Source organism: Oryzias melastigma, linkage group LG6 (assembly GCF_002922805.2).
Source record: "Oryzias melastigma strain HK-1 linkage group LG6, ASM292280v2, whole genome shotgun sequence".
Lineage (NCBI taxonomy): Eukaryota > Metazoa > Chordata > Actinopteri > Beloniformes > Adrianichthyidae > Oryzias > Oryzias melastigma.
In genome coordinates this window covers 7292035-7309793 of record NC_050517.1, presented here as the reverse complement: position 1 = coordinate 7309793, position 17759 = coordinate 7292035, and the positions used below count along the sequence as shown (strand labels likewise).

General features: G+C 41.3%; 1 protein-coding gene across 3 annotated transcripts in view; it reads right to left on the bottom strand.

Moving 5' to 3' along the window:
- Nucleotides 1–17759, bottom strand: part of mical2b (microtubule associated monooxygenase, calponin and LIM domain containing 2b) — a 62834-nt gene that overhangs the window by 35292 nt on the left and 9783 nt on the right. For all 3 annotated transcript variants that reach the window (XM_024264212.2, XM_024264215.2, XM_024264217.2), the window contains exons 2-11: nt 14089–14408; nt 8704–8911; nt 8326–8442; nt 7960–8061; nt 5746–5901; nt 5568–5668; nt 3048–3305; nt 2866–2981; nt 1671–1797; nt 160–250 (exon numbers count right to left, since the gene is read on the bottom strand). In XM_024264212.2, the coding sequence (XP_024119980.1) occupies nt 160–250; nt 1671–1797; nt 2866–2981; nt 3048–3305; nt 5568–5668; nt 5746–5901; nt 7960–8061; nt 8326–8442; nt 8704–8911; nt 14089–14352 (1540 nt within the window). In that variant the 5' untranslated portion in view covers nt 14353–14408. The remainder of the gene's footprint in view (nt 1–159; nt 251–1670; nt 1798–2865; nt 2982–3047; nt 3306–5567; nt 5669–5745; nt 5902–7959; nt 8062–8325; nt 8443–8703; nt 8912–14088; nt 14409–17759) is intronic.

The window sequence follows — 17759 nt, the reverse complement described above, 5'->3', positions numbered from 1 at the left end:
CCATTCGACCACAACAGAAGCTCCTTCATGAGGCAGCAGTGAAGCACGAGACCTGACGGTCCATCAGTGTGGGTTCCTCAAACAGAGGCACACACACCGCCCCCCTTCCCATCTGCTTCCTATGGTTTCAGTGCTGGGAGTGCAGATCAGCAGACTCACCTTTTCTGGACAGGTTGACAGATCTCCGAGCCGACACTCCTTTTTCCAGCCGATCGTTGTCATGGTGATCGCCAATGTACAGGTGCCGGACCTGCAGGAGGAAGACAGGAACAGAAGTTTAAGAGTTTGTAACGCTGAAAAATTGATGATGGAGTTTGATCATTATTTGACCCAAAATGTCAGAAAGTATTAGGGAAAAAAACAATGACGAGTTTCTTCAAAAAAAAAACGAAAAAAAAAAAACGGAATCTTGTTTGTAAAATAAAGTCCATGTAAGTGATTGATAGGCTAATGCCAGAGTTTTCAGTTGAAAGCTGAAAACAGGATGTAAACAGTACAGTGTGTGAATGAGTTTTTATCAGGATGGTCAGAAAGCTGCTGCTTAAATTCCTGTGAAGGAGACGTTGAGTCAAAGCATTTTCTTTACGCATGTGTGGACTGAAATCCCATCATTTTCCATACTTTCTTTGGATCCCAATTGCAGCTAAAACAGCTTCATCTCTTCTGGAAGTCTTTCCACAGGTTCCGAGGGGATCATAGGAATTCTCAGAAGCTCCGTCTCTCAGTCTCAACTCTGGTTCACTCTTCTGTTGGTTTGAGGTCAGGACTCAGTCCAGTTCTTCCTCACTAAACTGGCTCTTCATGGACCCCAACTGTGCAGCCATGATGGAACAGAAAGGGACCGTCCGGACTGGTTCCCACAAAGTCTGGATCATGGAATTGTCTGGAATCCGATTCTGTCCTTTTCACACGAGTCTAGACCTCATATGTCACAGTAATTCTATCCGGCCCATTCAGATCATTTTATTTTGTTGTTATTAATGGCCCAATATTATCTTGTTCTCATTTCTAACTTGTATATTTTGAAAAAAAAAAAAAATACAGTTGATTTATTCTGGAAAAATATTCCTGCCTTTATATTCAAAGTTATGTTAAAAAGTTTTAAAGTTTTAAAAATTGGCATTGTGCTTGCTTTTTGGACTGTTTTGGCATTTAATAAGATTTATTAAGACTTTAGGCTATTTTGTAGTTTAGCTATTTTTTCAGCTACATGCTAGCTGTTTTTGCTTATTTAAACTTTTATAAAAACGTTTTTGAGGCTGTTTTGCAGTTAGGGTAATGTTTACATGCTAAGTGTTTCGGCTAATTTAGGATTTGTCTGTTTTTTAGGATATTTTGAGGTTTAGCTATTTTTTTCAGCTAAATGCTAGTTGTTTGGCTAACCTAAGATTTTTTTTTTTAGTTTTTAGGCTAATTTGGCATTAAGATAATATTCCAGCTGGCTGTCAGCTTCAGCAATTCCAGCCATCTATTTCAGCATCTTCACCATGAAACTGGAGATCTGATGCTACAACAGTGACTGACAGTCAAGTTGAAATGTGCGTCGAGCTGCAGGTTTCTCATCCACAGAGGCTTTTGGATCAAACACTGAGTCAGATGATGAAACAGATCCACAGTGACATGACTGATCTCAGTCTGATCTGAACAGGAAACGTGGTGAGCGCTCTGACCTGCTGAGGGCGCACGCAGCTGGAGTTCAGGTTGGGATACCGCGTTGACGGGTCTATGGAGTACAGCTCAAAGTTTTTACTGATGTTCTCCGTGGTGGTCTGAGGCAGCAGGCGGTAAATGCTTTCCCTGGAGAAGACAGAAAAGGATTTTAGATGACAGGAACTGATCTGAACACATAAAGATAACGTATCAGAAGAAGGGTTAAGATCCCACAGAGTCAGGATGTAATATGCAGCTAAAATGTCAAAATAAAACAATATTAAGACTTAAAAAGCAGACAGACGTCACAGAAATGCACTACTTTGCATAACTTTGAATTGTGTCTTTTTTAAAGCACTTTAGCCCCTCTCTGATCCTCTTAAGATCTATTTTCAAAGTATTCCTAGTCATCTTTTAATTGTGATTACTTTGAGAAAAAAGGTCGAAAGCTTAAAACGGGGGGTTTCGGTCAAGGATCTGGCTAATGATTTTGGGCGCCATGATGTTCTTTTGCGGCCGGCTCCAGCAGGAGGGAGGGACTTTCAGCTATTGATTTTTGAGCACCATGTTTTTTCTCTATGGCCAGACTCTCTTGAACTGTGGTGGTATCTGGAGCTTTAGTGGTGCCCCAACTTGTTTTTTAAAGGCAGAGCTGTAGAGGTTTAAGACTGTGTATCCCTCCACTGGTGGGGTGATTTGCGTTGCACTTGTGACGTTGAGGAGAAATGCATTTCTTCATGTTGGTGTGCTCTGAATCACAGAAATTAGCTTTATATTTGATCAATGACTTTTTAAAGTTATAAAACTAATGTTCTGTCATTTCTGAGCACTGGCAGCTACGTGCTAACGTGGATGACTAATTATGTCATGGAGAGGTAGTAAAGTCTAATTTAAGACACTATTTTTCCATATCTCTCCACTTGGAGGGTTAAATGTAGGGCTAAGGAGAAGCTGTAGGGAATGAATTGAGGTTCGAGCTGGGAGCTCTCAGTTTACACTCTCCAGCTAGCTTACAGCTCCTCACACCCCCGACCTAACATTAGCGATGCAACAGAATGGAGAGCAACATCAGAGTTCAGATCCAGATTCCAGCTCAGATGAGGAAAACACAGACGTTCATTTCCAAGTGATGCATCAGAATGGAGTGGAGCAGGAAGCTTATAGTTTGTGGGGGTTGGAGCCCCCATGCCAGAGCAGGAGCAGAAATACACTTGCCTCTCTGCCAGGATCTCCAGAGGACTCTTGCCGTGCGCCCACCCCCTCACCATCCACGCAGCATCGAAGGCAGCCAGGAACCCCCGAGCACAGCCCGTTCCCAGGGGCCAGAAGGGCTGTGAGCACAGAACAGAGTCAACACACACACAACCACACACACACGTGAAAGCAACCCGTCCCACCTCCAGGAGGCTGTCCCCCACCAGCGCCACCAGCAGCTGGTGGCCGTGCTTCTCCCGGATCAAGGCGGCGTTCTCCGAGGCGTACATGCAGGTGAAGTCAAACATGGCCACGTCAGGCTGCCTGTAGTGGTTGATGGCGAAGTCCAAAGACGGGAGCTCATAGTTGGTGGCAAAGTCGGCAGCTTCCCGGGCGTAGGAGCACAGCGCTTCCTGGCTGACATTGTCGGCTCCCAGCAGCCGCTCCGTCTCTATGAAGTCCTGCGGTCAGAGGGAAAATGAAGCCACTTCAGAAGGGTTTAACAAGCAGGTCATTAAGCAGCGATCCCCGTGAGGAAGCAGAGGTCCTGCTGGTCCCTCATGGAATGGATCTGAGCAGAACCAGAAAAACGTCTTCGCTTCAACTAAAACCTGAAATCACAACGTCCAGGAAAGCCATGAGGCCGACCCGGCTCACTCTTCACTCAGCACCACAGAGCAATGTAAGCTGAGAGGGGGCTCTGGGCCGGGGGGTTTGCACCTGTGTGTGCTCGTTACTGAGCCGACGTGAAGCCGTTTCACAGCTGGCTCTTTCTGCTCTTCAGCCTTTCACTGCTGTGCCATAACCAACTTGAGCCTCAAGCCCCCATGAGAATTATTTATTTAAAAAAAACGTTCCCAGTAGTGCTTTAATTATGATTATGAAGTTTTTAACCAGTCCCATGTTTAAGCCTCTGTTTCCAAAATCTCCTCTGAGGGGGCGTGGCTTTTGGAGCTGAGCAGCTCCGCCCCTGATCTGATTATGATGGCTCTGTGTCTCACTAGTAGAGCTGTGGATCGTTGTTTAGGAGGCGATCTGATTTGATTCACAAATCAAACTCAGTGATTTACTAATTCTTACTTTTTAATATGATGTTTGGCTCTTTCGGTGTTGTTTTAGTTCATAAACTTGAAATCCAACATTATTCTGTGTTTTAGAGCAAAAACATGCATCGTCCCCAGATAATATTTTACTACACTCTACAATATTTATAAAGATTGCGAATCAGTGATCTTGGACGACGTGAATATTCATACTTTATTTTTGGGGGCAGATAGCAAGTATCCGAGCACTCGGATTCTCGTTAAAGCCGTACTCGCAAGCATAAATCTTCACCACTGCTACATAAAAACATCCATCAATCTGGGTAATGTCCAGCCGTATGGTTCTGATCCGGATGTCAGCTGGACGAGGAAGTGAAGATCTTCATGGACAGAACTTCCTCCAAAATCCTGATTCTTTCTCCTTCCAGTTCACCAAAGACTCTTTTAGCTAATTCTCCAATGTTTATTGACTGTGATCAATACATTCAATCATTGGTTTCTCAGAGTTCTTGATAAAATAATCAAAGCTAACATCAAAATGCTCTTTCATTTGCACCGCTTAGATATTTCAAACCAAGTCTATTCCAAATAGCTGACATGTACAAGTAAACAGTAGGAAAGAAGAAGAAGCCCCTCCCTGCTTGTCTAGTGTGAACACCATGAACTAAAGACACGGTCAAGAACACGCGTTTTCAAATTCTTCAACGCAAGTCACATGCAGGGTGTGTAAATAACTTAAATTAGATGCAAATTAGATGCAGGAGAGACATACAAATTTGTAATTTTCTTAACTTCCCTGAACTCTGCAGGAGTGACCCGTTAGTGCTGTTTAAAGGGTAACCAAACCCTAAATTAACCTTTTTTTGGCTGTTAAACTCTATAAATGGGGCTTTAAATGTGCTGTCTGTTGGTCATTGCCCAATTTTTGATAAATTCAAATAAAAATTTTTAATTCAGGAAAATAGTCAAAACTCTGTTTGCTGCCCCCTACAGGTATTACAGTTGAATTTTGTGATTTGTTAAACCATGTAAGTTTCAGAAGTCTGACTTCATGATCTGCAGCTCCAGTAATGATAACAGTTCTGTTCCCAAGCAAAGTTTGATCTTCTATGAGTTTAAAAGCACATATTATCTCATGCTGCACAACACTGGCTAATAGCTGTCCAGAGCTGCACTGAGAGGATCCTGTTTGGGACAGAGCAACTTTTATTTTGAAATTAAGTTTGAGATTTTGAGAGATGTTAGGTTCTTTTTATATTTTTGCACCAAAAAGACTATTTTTATTTATTATTTTAAAAAAAAAGGTCATGAATGCAAATCCAAATTTCTAAAAGGCTAAAGTAAGACTATGTGGCTCCTTCTAGGTTTTGATCAGTAGAAAATGAGCCCAAAACGGCTCTTTTACGGTTAAAGGTTTCCGACCCCTGTCTGAACCCAAGAGAACCCATGGTGACATCAGTGTCACAGAAAAACATCAGAAATGCATTATGTGGTCTCCTTGATTTGTGGTGTATTCCATATTTTTTTTTTTTTTGGAAAACATGGGTCTGGGTCTTTATGGGTTAAGATAAGGCCGCTCCTCTTTATGACCCCACAAACCCACAGCACCCGTACTGGTTAAACCCCGTACGGGGACATCCGACTAAAGCCGGTGGGGACTGGTTTAAAGGACAGACTCACGTTTAGGATGACGCCTTTGTCCAGCAGGCTCTGCTTCTTGGCTGTCATTACAAAGTAGTGGGTGTTGTCTTTGTAGTAAACAATATTCTCCAGGTCGATTCCTGAAAACATGAAAACAACTGTTGATCAGATTGCCGCAGATTTGAAAATCCAGCGCTCTGACATCAGCGCCTCTAACCTGTCTCCTCTTTCAGGTCCAGGAAGAACTTCTGATTGAAGATGAAGGCCACACCGCTGATTTCCTCCACTTTGGCCTCTGCTGTGGTGTTCCTGTTGACAAAATTGGCTGTAATGGCGATGGCCAACTTCCCTCGAAACTCTTTGCGGCGGAAACCTGAAAACAAAAACACGAGGTAAACTCAAGAGCAAAGAGAAGCACGTCATGAATTTGTATAGCCAAGCAGAACTGAACAAGAAACGTGGTTTAATAAGAAAAAATGATCACAGATGTATGGAGGTAAATCCAGTTCTGACTATTGACTCTATATGATTTGAGTGACCCCTCCCCTCTCACGTTCCAAACAGGAAGTACCTGCTGGTTCCAAGAAGCCCATTGTCTTCTTTAGAGAAACAAACACCGATTGATCAGTGATTCTATTTGTCAGAATAAACATTCTTGTTCTTGATAATCTTATTTTTTTATATATTTTATCAAAAGTTATTCAAGTTATAAACTGACCAATCAGAAGCCTCAATAAAAGCATGTAGTCCCTGCTGGTCCCACCTCAGATGTTTGAATGACAGGTTCTCCTGAGCTGCTTTCAGTGGAAGTGGTGGAGACTTTGAACAAGCTAGCTCATGATTGGAGACAGTACTAGTTGCCATAGAAACATTGATCCAGGCCGATCACTGTCGTCTGGTTCCAATATGGCGGAGTCCGTAATGTGCAAAAATGGAAACTGAATTGGCTTCAATTGGCTTGAAACAGAGGTAAGACGTTTTCTATGGGTGACGTCACACTCACTCAGTCCAGATTTATTATACAGTCAATGGTTGATCAAATGCAGAGAAAGCTCCTCCCTCCCACTAGCACCTCCCATCCTAGCTCCTCCCACTAGGAGATGTCATGATCAGGTGTTTTTTGGCCGGTCAGATTTATTTTGTTTAGAGAATCTGCTGATACAGAGTCCTGATCTGATACTACACATTGAAAATGAACACATTTAATAAACAGATCCAGGTTTTTTTCCTGTTTTGATTTTATTTACCTCCTTTTATCATTTAACCCTTAAACAGAGCACTTCTGTGAAGTAACAATCAAGAAAGAGATTGTACATCTGTCAACTGGAACAAATAGGTAATAATTAGTCCTATGACTGAAGCGTTATGATCTTCAGAACTATTTTTGATCAGATGTGATTTATAACTATTAAAAAAATCATAATTAAAAAGACTTTCTTCCAAAGTTGTTGCTGAGGCATAATTTTGATGTTTTCATAAATAGCCCTTTTGAACCATTTATTCTTTTAGGATCCCTTTATTTAATTTGATCAACTTTTCCCAGAGCTTGCACTTTGCAGACGATCCCTTAGCAGCTGTCTCACTGGCGTCTGTTGGCAGCAGAGAGACACCGTTCTCATAGCAACAAAATCTTGATTTTTTTTATGTCTTTCTTATTGTTTACATTAAGAATAAACACAAGAAACACTTGCTGCCAGTTTTAAAGGTTTATTAAAATAATTTTTCAGCCTGGATGTCTGAATCTGTGAAAATCTCTCAAACGTGACTGAACAGTTTTTGTGCTTCTCCTGGTCTAAACACTGTTGTATTCTGCTGCTCTTTACAACATTAAAATCTCCTGATCTGTTCATGATATGCAGACTTCTATAACATTTTTCTGTAATAATATGCTTAACAAAAATAATGAGAATGAAATAAACATCTGATCACGAATTGGGATAAAACATCTGATCTCAGTACGTGATCGGGCCAGATTACTGATCATGTAATCAGATCAGAACATCCTTCCCATGATTGCAGAGACACATTTCCCCCGGAGAGGCTCACCAAAACCTTCACTGGCTCTGGAGCTTCTAAACACACTTTATCGCTGTTTTTGAGGTTTTTCTGAATCGATTTTCTGTTCTGCTACAAAAACTGATGAAAACATACTGAGAACATGCAGCATAAAAACAATTACACAGCTGAAAATGTACATGAAATGTTAAAAAAGGGACTCTGCTGTTTTTCATTGTCAAAGAAAATCAGCGTTTTATAAACAACCTGAGCATATAAAATGGGTGTGTTTGCAAATTCTGATCGTGAAGAATTCCCACAGACCCTGAACACACCCTGAAGCTGAAAGAGGAAAAGCTCCAGACTTCACCGACTCTTCTCCTCATTTCCAGCAGAAACTGAGTCGGGAGCTCCTCTACCTCGGATCACTTCTCACCATCTAGAGTGTTCTTGCGTCCGTCGGCTCCAATCACCACGTCAAAGTCAAAGTTGGACACAGGATGGTTTTCGGGCCGAACCTCAGCTCGCCACCCTGGACCTGAGGAAGCAGAAAATGGGAGATGAGAAAGTCTTCACGATGTTGGGGAGAATCGGAGAGGCCAGCCTGGAGCACCATCTATTATTAGAGGTCTCCCTCTGTCTCCTGGAACATTTCTCATCATTTCAGCATTTGACACTTTCCATATTTAGCTGAGAAATGCAAGCCGCTGCACGTCAGCGACAGTCACAGGCAGATAATGCCACACGGGCCTGGTACTCCAACACCTGAGGCTCCAGATAACCGGGACAGAACAGATCTTACCGTCCTCATTCTGCTCCTCTGGTGGCTCCAGCAGCTTAACGAACTCCACGTTGACGTGGATCTCCACTCCCAGGATCAGGCTGACTTTGAGCAGCATCAGCTGCAGCTGGCGGATGCCTGCAGAACACGCAAACAAACCTAGTATGAAAACTGCCAGCGTTATCTTTCCTCATTGCAGATGTCATAGCACATCCATCTGAGACTTGTTTCTAGCAAACTGCTGATTTTTGAACGACCGTTATCGCACAAAAACTCCTAAAAGTCACACCACAGGAAGAAAAACCAGCAGGAAGGAGTCACACAATCAAATGTCTTTCTAGACTTTCAGCGGAGAAGAAAGAAGCCTGATTTCCACTGAACACAAAACGCCACACTCACTGATGTGGTCCAGAGACCCCGCGCAGAATTTGCCGTAAAACTTTTTGGCCCCGAGGCTCTTGAGGTCATGGATGGTGTAGGGCCAGAGGTGGAGGACGTTGTTCCTGGAGAAGGTGTCTCTTTTCTCCATGACCACCACTTTGCAGCCCAGCAGGGCCAACTCGATGGCTGTCCGCAGGCCGCAGGGACCCCCCCCAATGATGAGACACTGAGGAGGAGAAACCAGCTTTAAAGGTCCACTCCAATGGAAATCGTCTTTTTAAAATGTTCTTGCAGCATTTTTCTCATGATGCGGAAAATTAAGCTTAAAACTGCATTTCTTCATTCAAATCATTTTGAATCTGGAACAGACAAAAAATGCAGTTAGGAGCTGCACTCTGTGGACAACAGTCTCCCCGCTCTGCTCCATTCTGATGCATAAACAAGTAAACCAATGTACTAAGTCTGGGTTTTACCAATAATTTCCAGATTCAACCATAGATCACTTCGATTCAAATTTTTGGATCCACTTAATTAAATTTGAGTTTACACATTTGTTTAGAAATACATTAATAATCTATATACATGTTTTGAAGACTTTCTTATTAATCTTATGCAGTTCATATACTGTAAAATGTATTGGTGAAATTATAATGAGATTAATAGCATACAGTGTTATTTGCATTCTAAACAGAGAAGCTCCAACAATTGTTCTGCTTCTCCTGGAGGGTGTTTCAGTTTGGCCACTAGGTGGCGATCGCAATATCAAATCAAACTATTTGTATAGCACTTTTCCAAAAAAATCTATTTCACTCAAGATGCTTAAATAAAACATAATCAAGTTTTAAAAACAAAGAACAAGAGATTATTCAAGGAATAAACCCCCACCTCCCTCCACGCACAAACACTAGTCAATATATTGCCACACCATGGTTGGGTAGAAAAATAAATACTAAAATGATGAAAGTAGAAATCTGGCTTGTGCTGGAGTGAGGAAACAATATTTTAGGGAGGTTAATATCACTAGAGATGACACGCAGGCTTTTCACTATTGTCCAGGATACGTCCAAGTGACGCCATACTGGAGTGGTATTAAAACAATGAGACTCAGCTTAGCTGACCATAAAATGCTTCATTTTGCTCCAATTTTAAAAAGGAAAAAAAACATTATTACCATGACCTGGAAATTATTTTTTTGATGATCAAAGTGCAACAAATGAACAATATTTCAACCTGCAAATAAATGGCCTCTATCAGAATGACTCGGGAACCAAAGCAACAACGGGCAGGCGGTCTTTCGTACACCACATTTCCCGGTCCACGGTGAGGAACTCTTCACTACTGAGGAAATCCTGTTTGGTTTATTTGTCTCCACTTAGTAATCTAATTACCAGCGGGTGGTCTGGTCTGATCTGAGGTCTAACACACACACAAATACCACAATCATCCTCCATAAAATTAAATAGATCGGTGGTCCTGCCAGAAAAAGTGGAAATAGTGGGAAGTCTAAAGATGTCATTGACTTTGAAAAGGCTACAAAATCAGCCTAAATGTTCACTATTGAGAGTGAACTCACTCAGATCTAGTTAAAATGTTTTCCAGAAGTTCTCCTTTATCAGATGACAGGAATAATTTACAAGTGGAAAGTCACATTCTTGTTTTTTCAGATTTGTTGTGCGATTGTAACACAACAGTAACTAGACATCTACACCATTCCAATATGGCGTCCAACTTTTCGTACACAACAAGCGAGCATGTCATCTCTAGTGAGACATCTCGTTGGTGATCGAGCTATAGCATTACGCCTTATTTCAGAAGAAGAAGAAAGTATGAGCAAAAGAAAAAAGTTTTACACCACAAATGGTTACTTAAAAAATATTTCCTTAAAAGAGTTTAAAAAAAAAAAATTCATGTCTGTGACTTTATAAAGATCTTCATTTGGTCTGCAATGTATGTTTAGATCGACCAAACGCTGGCATTAGCCGTCCTATGGGAAATACCATCACGTGTTGGCACAAAATGAGCCAACTTTAGCTTTATGTCTTGGATCGATGTCCATTTTTATGGATCGATTATAGATTGAGATTGAGATTAATTAATCGATTTTTTCAACCTGGCCCTACCATGAACGTCTTTGTTTTCCTCGTCTGAACCGTACAGCTGGATAGCTCCGGTTTTGCTCGCCATTTTTGTTGCACAGCTAATGTTAGCTTGGGGCTGTGAAGGGCTGTGAGCAACCCGGAGAGAGTGTAAACAAGGGATGATGGGAAGTGTGAGCGGACACCTCTTCACCAACAGCTCTCCAACAACTCGGAGGTGAATTTCTGATGAAACTGTCGTAGAAAAGGAAAATTATTTTAATCTTGGCTAAAAACGGCATCATGATAATTTAAAGAATTTGAGGAAGCTTTTATTAGAGATCACCAGATGATCGGAGTGGATCTTTAACGTGACGTGAACTTCAATCTGAAAGAGTTTGTCTTTGTGACAGTCTTCCTTTAATGAAGCTGGATTCAGTTTTCCTTTCTGGGACAGGTGAGAAGAAGGGAGATAATGATCGATTTGCTCAAAAAAGTTTAGAATTCTGATGATTCAGGCAATCTCAAGAGCAAAATGTGGTTTTATCAAACCACATTGACCCTGGACCTCAGCAGCAGATTTAAAAAAGTGTAAGAAAGGAAGTTTACTAATCTGGGATATTTATTCAGTTACTTTAATCGTCCTGACAGAGAAGAAGGGTTACTAATCAGGAAACGTATGATTGTTTGCCCAATCCAAACCTGTGATCGTTTTGTTCTGTTAGAAGCAGATTAAACCTCATGTTTATCTTAGAAACGAAAATAAATTGGGAATAAAAAACAGCTCAATCTGAGTTTTCCCCAAAGTTCCTAAATGATTACAGAGAGTTTTTGGGTCAGGAAATGTTTAACCGTTTCCAGGTCCAGTCTGTGCTCGTTTTGGTCTGAGAACCAGACCCGCTTCTTAGGTCCACCTTCTCCAAGAACATGTTTCTCCTCAAAATAAAAAGAAAAAACATTTGGAGAAGCCGGTTGGCTGTTATTTTTGGCCAAGCTCCCCCCCTCCCTCTGGGAAGTTTGATCTTTTCCTCAAGATTTGAATTCTTTCAGAACGCCTGATGCTAACCTCCACTAACAAGCCTGCTGACAAATCTCATCGTTTATGTATTTTTTTCTCCTGTGACTCCACTTAGGGACACCAAACATTTGTACTGTTACCAATTCCCCCACTTACAAAAACAAAAGCTTCTTTTTTCTGCCAATCAGCTGCTTTTTAGTGGAAAGGAACAATTTTCCTTTCCAGGACACATTAAAGCCCCCCCCCCCCTGCTCTTCTCTCTGGAACCATTGTGAAAACAACTGAAAAACCTCCACAGTTTAACAGCTGTGGTACTGCAGATCCGTCTCTCCTGGACCAGACAGGAATTTGTCAAAGTCTGAACCTTCTCACTTCCGTGTTTAAAGCATCCATGATCCTCAACATCGTTCAGGGCTTAGGAGGGCACATGTTCAGGCCCTCCTGAAGTTTGAACACCTTCATGATTTATAAAGCCCTTGGCATCAACTCAACCAGTCATGTTTGGAGGAAGAGAAATGTTGCCGATAACCCCAAAAACACCATCTCACTGTTGAGCACGGAGGTGGAAGTATTATGCTTTGGGGTGTTTTTCTGCACAGAGCTACTTCCCTGTGTGAATGGGAGGATGGGTGGAGCCATGTAATGGGGGGGGGGGTCTTTTTATATTACATCATTCACCACTAGGGTTGCCATGATTGGTCGATTAGCCACAACGATGTCGTCTACTAAAATAGTCAATGACTAATTTAATAGTCTATTAATCTTCATTTTTTAAATTTATTTCAAAACTACGGCCCGCGCTTTCTAATGCCGGGTCTGCAATATTCTTTGACACACATTCTCAGGAGTGCTACTCCGGGTGAGTAGGGATGTCACAGAAATATCTCTTTGCTGCTAATATCATAGCCGTTTTGGCATCTGCTGGGGGTTTGAGCTATTTTGTTGTTTCTGCTGTTATATATTGACATTCTGCTAGCTTTATGGACTATTTTGGCATCTACTAAGGTTTTTTTAGGCTATTTTGGAGTTTAGCTTATATTTCAGCTACATGCTAAATATTTTGGCTAATTTCTCCTTTTTTCCATTTTTTTGGGATATTTTGGAGTTTAGCTAATATTTCAGCTACATGCTAGCTATTTTGGCTTCTTTCAGTCTTTAGTGCCGTTTTGGAGATTAGCTAATATTTCAGCTTTATGCTAGCTCTTTTGGTTAAATTAGACATTTTCCCCAATCTTGCAGGCTAATTTGACATTTAGCTAATATTTTTGCAAGCTATCAGCCTCAGTGTTTTCAGCTATGAATTTCAACATCATTGGCTATCAGCACTAGCATCTTCAGTGGCCACATTCATATTAAGCATTTACACTAGTTTTAATCGCAGGTAATCCTATAAATCTAGTTATTTTAGTTAGCATTTAGCTTAAGCACTTCAAGTTTAAAGCTAATAATGGTTAAGATGTGTGTTTTACATCCAGTAATTTCGATTCGTTAATCTGGGAAAAATTAATTTGTGATTATTCGACTATTGAAATAATCATTTGTAGCGGCCCTATTCACCACAGTACAATACAAACACCCACCTGAGCACAGGTGTCAGTTCACCTTTGAGAAGATGGCATGCGTGACGGAATGATAAATGCTACACAAGTGTTTATATGCACAAGTGTGTGCATGTCAGTTGTAGTTGTACTATTGCCCCACCCTTTAGACCAACATCTACACCTGACAGTGATGAAGATAAACCTCCAGAAACATGTTGCTTTGTAATTCTACCCTCTCCTACTTCCTAAGCCTGTATTTTAATCTCATCTCCCATCTCTAACATCCCACTCTTTTCTTTCAGGTCCAACAAGAAATGCTTACAAAGATAATATGAACAACTTTTATCCTCAAATACAAAAGTGGTCTATGCAAATATACACCTTATCTTATCTTTTTGCTCAACTGTAGGACAGGATGAGTTAGGATGTTTTGTTTTGTTGGGAACGTGGTTTTTGTTTACTAATATGTTGTTGGGTTTTCCTGTTGGGGCAGAGGGCCTAAAAAAATTCAGTCAGCCAAAAATATTTTTGATTCTGAAATGTAAGATTACATTTGTTTCTTAAGAGTAAGAGAATTTTGAAGCAGCAATGTGATATTTGACTGAATTCTGCTTAGTTCTTGTTGGGCTACAAACTAGAAAAATGACTTGGCTGGAGAGCAGACAAGTTACCCGATCCCCTGAACAGAAGCTTGAACTGACATGTGGAGAGTTATTGGAGGGAACTGCAGCGTGCCACAAGACATCATTCATCTGGTAGACGTTCTCACCCTGGTGCCTTGGCAGGCTTTGTTCTGGTTGTAGACCTTCTGCTGGGCCCGTTTGTCCAGTTTGGCCCACAGGGCTTTGACCTTCCAGGAGCTGACTGCAGCCTTCAGGGAGCTGTAAAAGTTGCTGCAGTCCAGAGGGTCCAGCTCCAGCTGTCGGCACAGGATGCTGAAGGCCTGCAGAGTCCCTTTGCAGGTGGATGCCTGGACAAAGTTCTCAAAGAGCTGGCTGGCCCGAGCCGTGCGCTCATCCTCCGTCTCACCCATGGGCTCCAAAAATGTTCAGCTCAGATCGCCACCAATCCCTATTCTCCAGAAGGTTCCTGAAGAATAGAAAAGAAAAATACAGATTTACTGAAGAACTGTAAGAGCGTCAGAAAGCCTCCAGCATCTGCTGAGTTGTTCCAGTCTGAGTGATGTTTGTAGCTATATTAAAAAAACATTAACGGTGATCAAACCAGAAAAAGAACAGCAGGAATCTCCTGAATGTTCTCAGCCTACTTCATTGTGATCTCACACTTCTGCTCCGGTACACACCTCCAGCAGCAACAACCAAACTCCTGACTGCAGTCATCACTTCATGCTCTCTCCTCCAGCAATGCCTGATGGGATTAGTGTGCTCAGCTGAGGAGTCATGGGAGCAGGAGGGAGGCTTTCGCCACAGCTTCACGCCAGCTTGAAGAGACGCAAAGCAAACAATTCTCTGCTGGCCTTTACTGAACAAACCCTTCACGGGTCACTTCCTGTTGGGCCTCCAGAGTCCTCCCAGAGATCTGCTCCGACTTTTCCTGCAGGAACGCTCACAATCTTACTGAACCAACGTTTCTCTTGGTTTTTTTAACTCAATGAAATGAAGAAGTTTCAACAGCCCAACAAATGCCGAAAAAGTGAGATGGATATCAAAAGCGTGGGACTCTGTCAAAATAAAAGCTGACAGTAAAAATGTTTCACTACAAAGAAACTGTCCGCTGAAAAGGTTTTCCTGTTTCGTTTTATTTTTATATATATATAAAAATCAAGAGAAACGTTTGGTGGTAAGATGCTTCTTCTAGAGAACTTTCTGTTGACGTTCACTGTAAAACATCTCAATCTAAAACTATTTTACATCTCTACTTTTGAACACAGACTCTTCCAATCCTCTGAGTCTTTCTGGAGGTTTCCTGAACGTTTTTCTCCTTCAGAACTCAGCAAATTCTGACAAACCTGAGCAGAAGGTGAGACATGACTGCACAATCTTTTTCTGGTCTCCATTGGCAGCTGAATATAAACAGTTTTAAAGCTCCATGAAGAAAACTAACATTTTGAATATTTCAGAGGAAGTTTGAGAGCTGATCTTAAGAGCTATTTTACGTTACAGTCAATCCGATTTCTTTCACACAGAAGTTTTCACTAAAATGAGACGGACTGTAATCCAAATACATCATCTCACTGAAGTATGAACTCAAAAACTACTAAACCTGAATAAAAACTAAAGAATTATAACTAAAAAAGAAGTATGTATTTAAAAGCAAAGAAAAAAAACAGAGAGAGCAGATGTTTGCATGAATTCTGAAAGTCCAACAACCTTTACAGTTAGTTAAGGTACATTAGCACCTTTTTTTTTTTTTTAAACACTGGACGGGTTACATGCCCACCTGTTCATCAGCTCCCTTTCATTTTTTGTCTGCAGGACTTTCAAAATCCTAAACTTTAGGTTATACTTCATTTTTTAACTGAAAAAAAAGAGGAAATATTAGATTTCTCTAGATTAGAGGTTCATAATCGGGGATATTTGTATAACACTAATGTTTTATGATTAGGGAATAGATTCCCTGTAAATCCAAAACTCCGCCCAACAATCCGGGCGAGTTTCCTGAATTCCTGAAGCCCTTCCCTCTCAAGAAGGAGTTTCCGATCCCGATCCTGATATGACACAGATGAAGCACTGAGCCGGCCAGGTTCAGGTTTCAAACACACAGAACCGCAGCAGATCCGGTGTCCAAAAGGCCTGAAACCAAATCAGCCGTGAGATCCATGAGCAGCGGAGCCTGAAACCCAAAATCCTTCAAGAGATCCTCCACTGACGCAGAGGGTTCACAGCTCCCTCCTTCAACAGACTGAACCCTGTTGGTGCACGTGCACACCTGTCCATGCAAAGGTTCCAACATTGAAGTTATCTAATGGGGAGGAAAGCAGGAGATGCAATGAGCTTCAACAAGGCACAGGAAACAGGATCCTTCATTCCTGGGAAGGTTTTCCTAAATGCCCAGACCAAGTGGAAAAGCGGTCCAACATTCACCTGCTTTTACTGAGGCATCGGATTGGTTGTTTACAACTTGAATAACTCACAATAAGGAAAATATATCATGAAAAATAATGTGCATCATCTAGAATGTGTTTTTAAAAAGGCTATCAGAGCAAGAATAGTTATTCTGACTAACAGAATGAGTAATAGCGGTTTATTTCTATAGAATTTAATGGGATTTTGGCTTCCTGGAACCAGTGGGTACTTCCTGTTTGACACGCGAGGGAGGCTGTGTCCAGTTCTAATAGTCTGTCAAATGTCTGTACGTCTCTGCACTGCCTTTTTTTAATACTCGAAAAAGATCATAATTAATTAAAAGCAATTTGATATGTTTTGTTGAGTAAATTAGATGGGCTCTTTTCAATGTTTTTGCTGTAGCTGAACACAATGTGTGAAGAGCATTTGTTTGTAAAGCACTAAATAAAAGTGCTAGAATGTTACAACTAAGTTTACTTTACAAACACTGATCCTTCAGGGGCTCCTCCTCTGAAGTTTTGTGAAAACAGGTTGGAGGAAGTCATAGTTGTCATCAAACCCTAAATCATCCTTTTTTTTGGCTGTTGACCTCTATACATGGGACTTTTAAAGTGCTGTCTGTTGGTCATTGGCACATTTTTGACAAATTAAAATGAACTTGTTTAATTTTTGATAATATGGAGAAAAAAAACGCCTGTGTGCTGCCCCCTACAGATTGAATTGAGGTATTACAATTGAATTTCGTGATTGGTCAACCGTCATGGTCTGCGGCTCCAGTAATGATGACAGTCCTGCCCGCAAGCCCCACCCCTCTGACTGGATTTTCACATTTTGACTGTGGGTGGAGTCAGCCTCCAACTTCCCTGTTTGGTTACACTTTAAGTACTAAATCCTTTTCTCTTCTGCCTTCAAATGTGCTGAAACGATGTCCCTGATAACTGGAAAATGCATATAAAGGGTCAAAATGTTCAACATGTTCACATTCTCCTTTCTCTTTAGTGTTCTCCTATTATAAAACTTTTGAGGCTGGTTGAAGTAAAACCTCCCATCATCTGTTAATGACAACAATCTGAGCAGAGATCCAGATCCTGAAGGTTATGAGAAAGGTTCTCCTCTGTGGCAGCTGTTTATAGGAGCCACATCTGGAAATGGGAGCATTCAGGAAGCTCTGACAGAGGAAGTGGTCAAAACAATTACGGTTTTTCCTCAATTGTGCTTCAAAAGTATCATCAACAAGATCTAGAGATTACAGACATCCATAACTAGGTCAGGCGAGTCATTCATGCAAACTGAAAACGTCACACTTTATAAACGGCACGCAAAGGCAGCCCTGAGTTCAGTCAGACAGTTGAGGGTTCTCTGTGGGCTGAACCTCACCATGAAAGTCCAGTAGATCAAAGCATGCTGATCCACT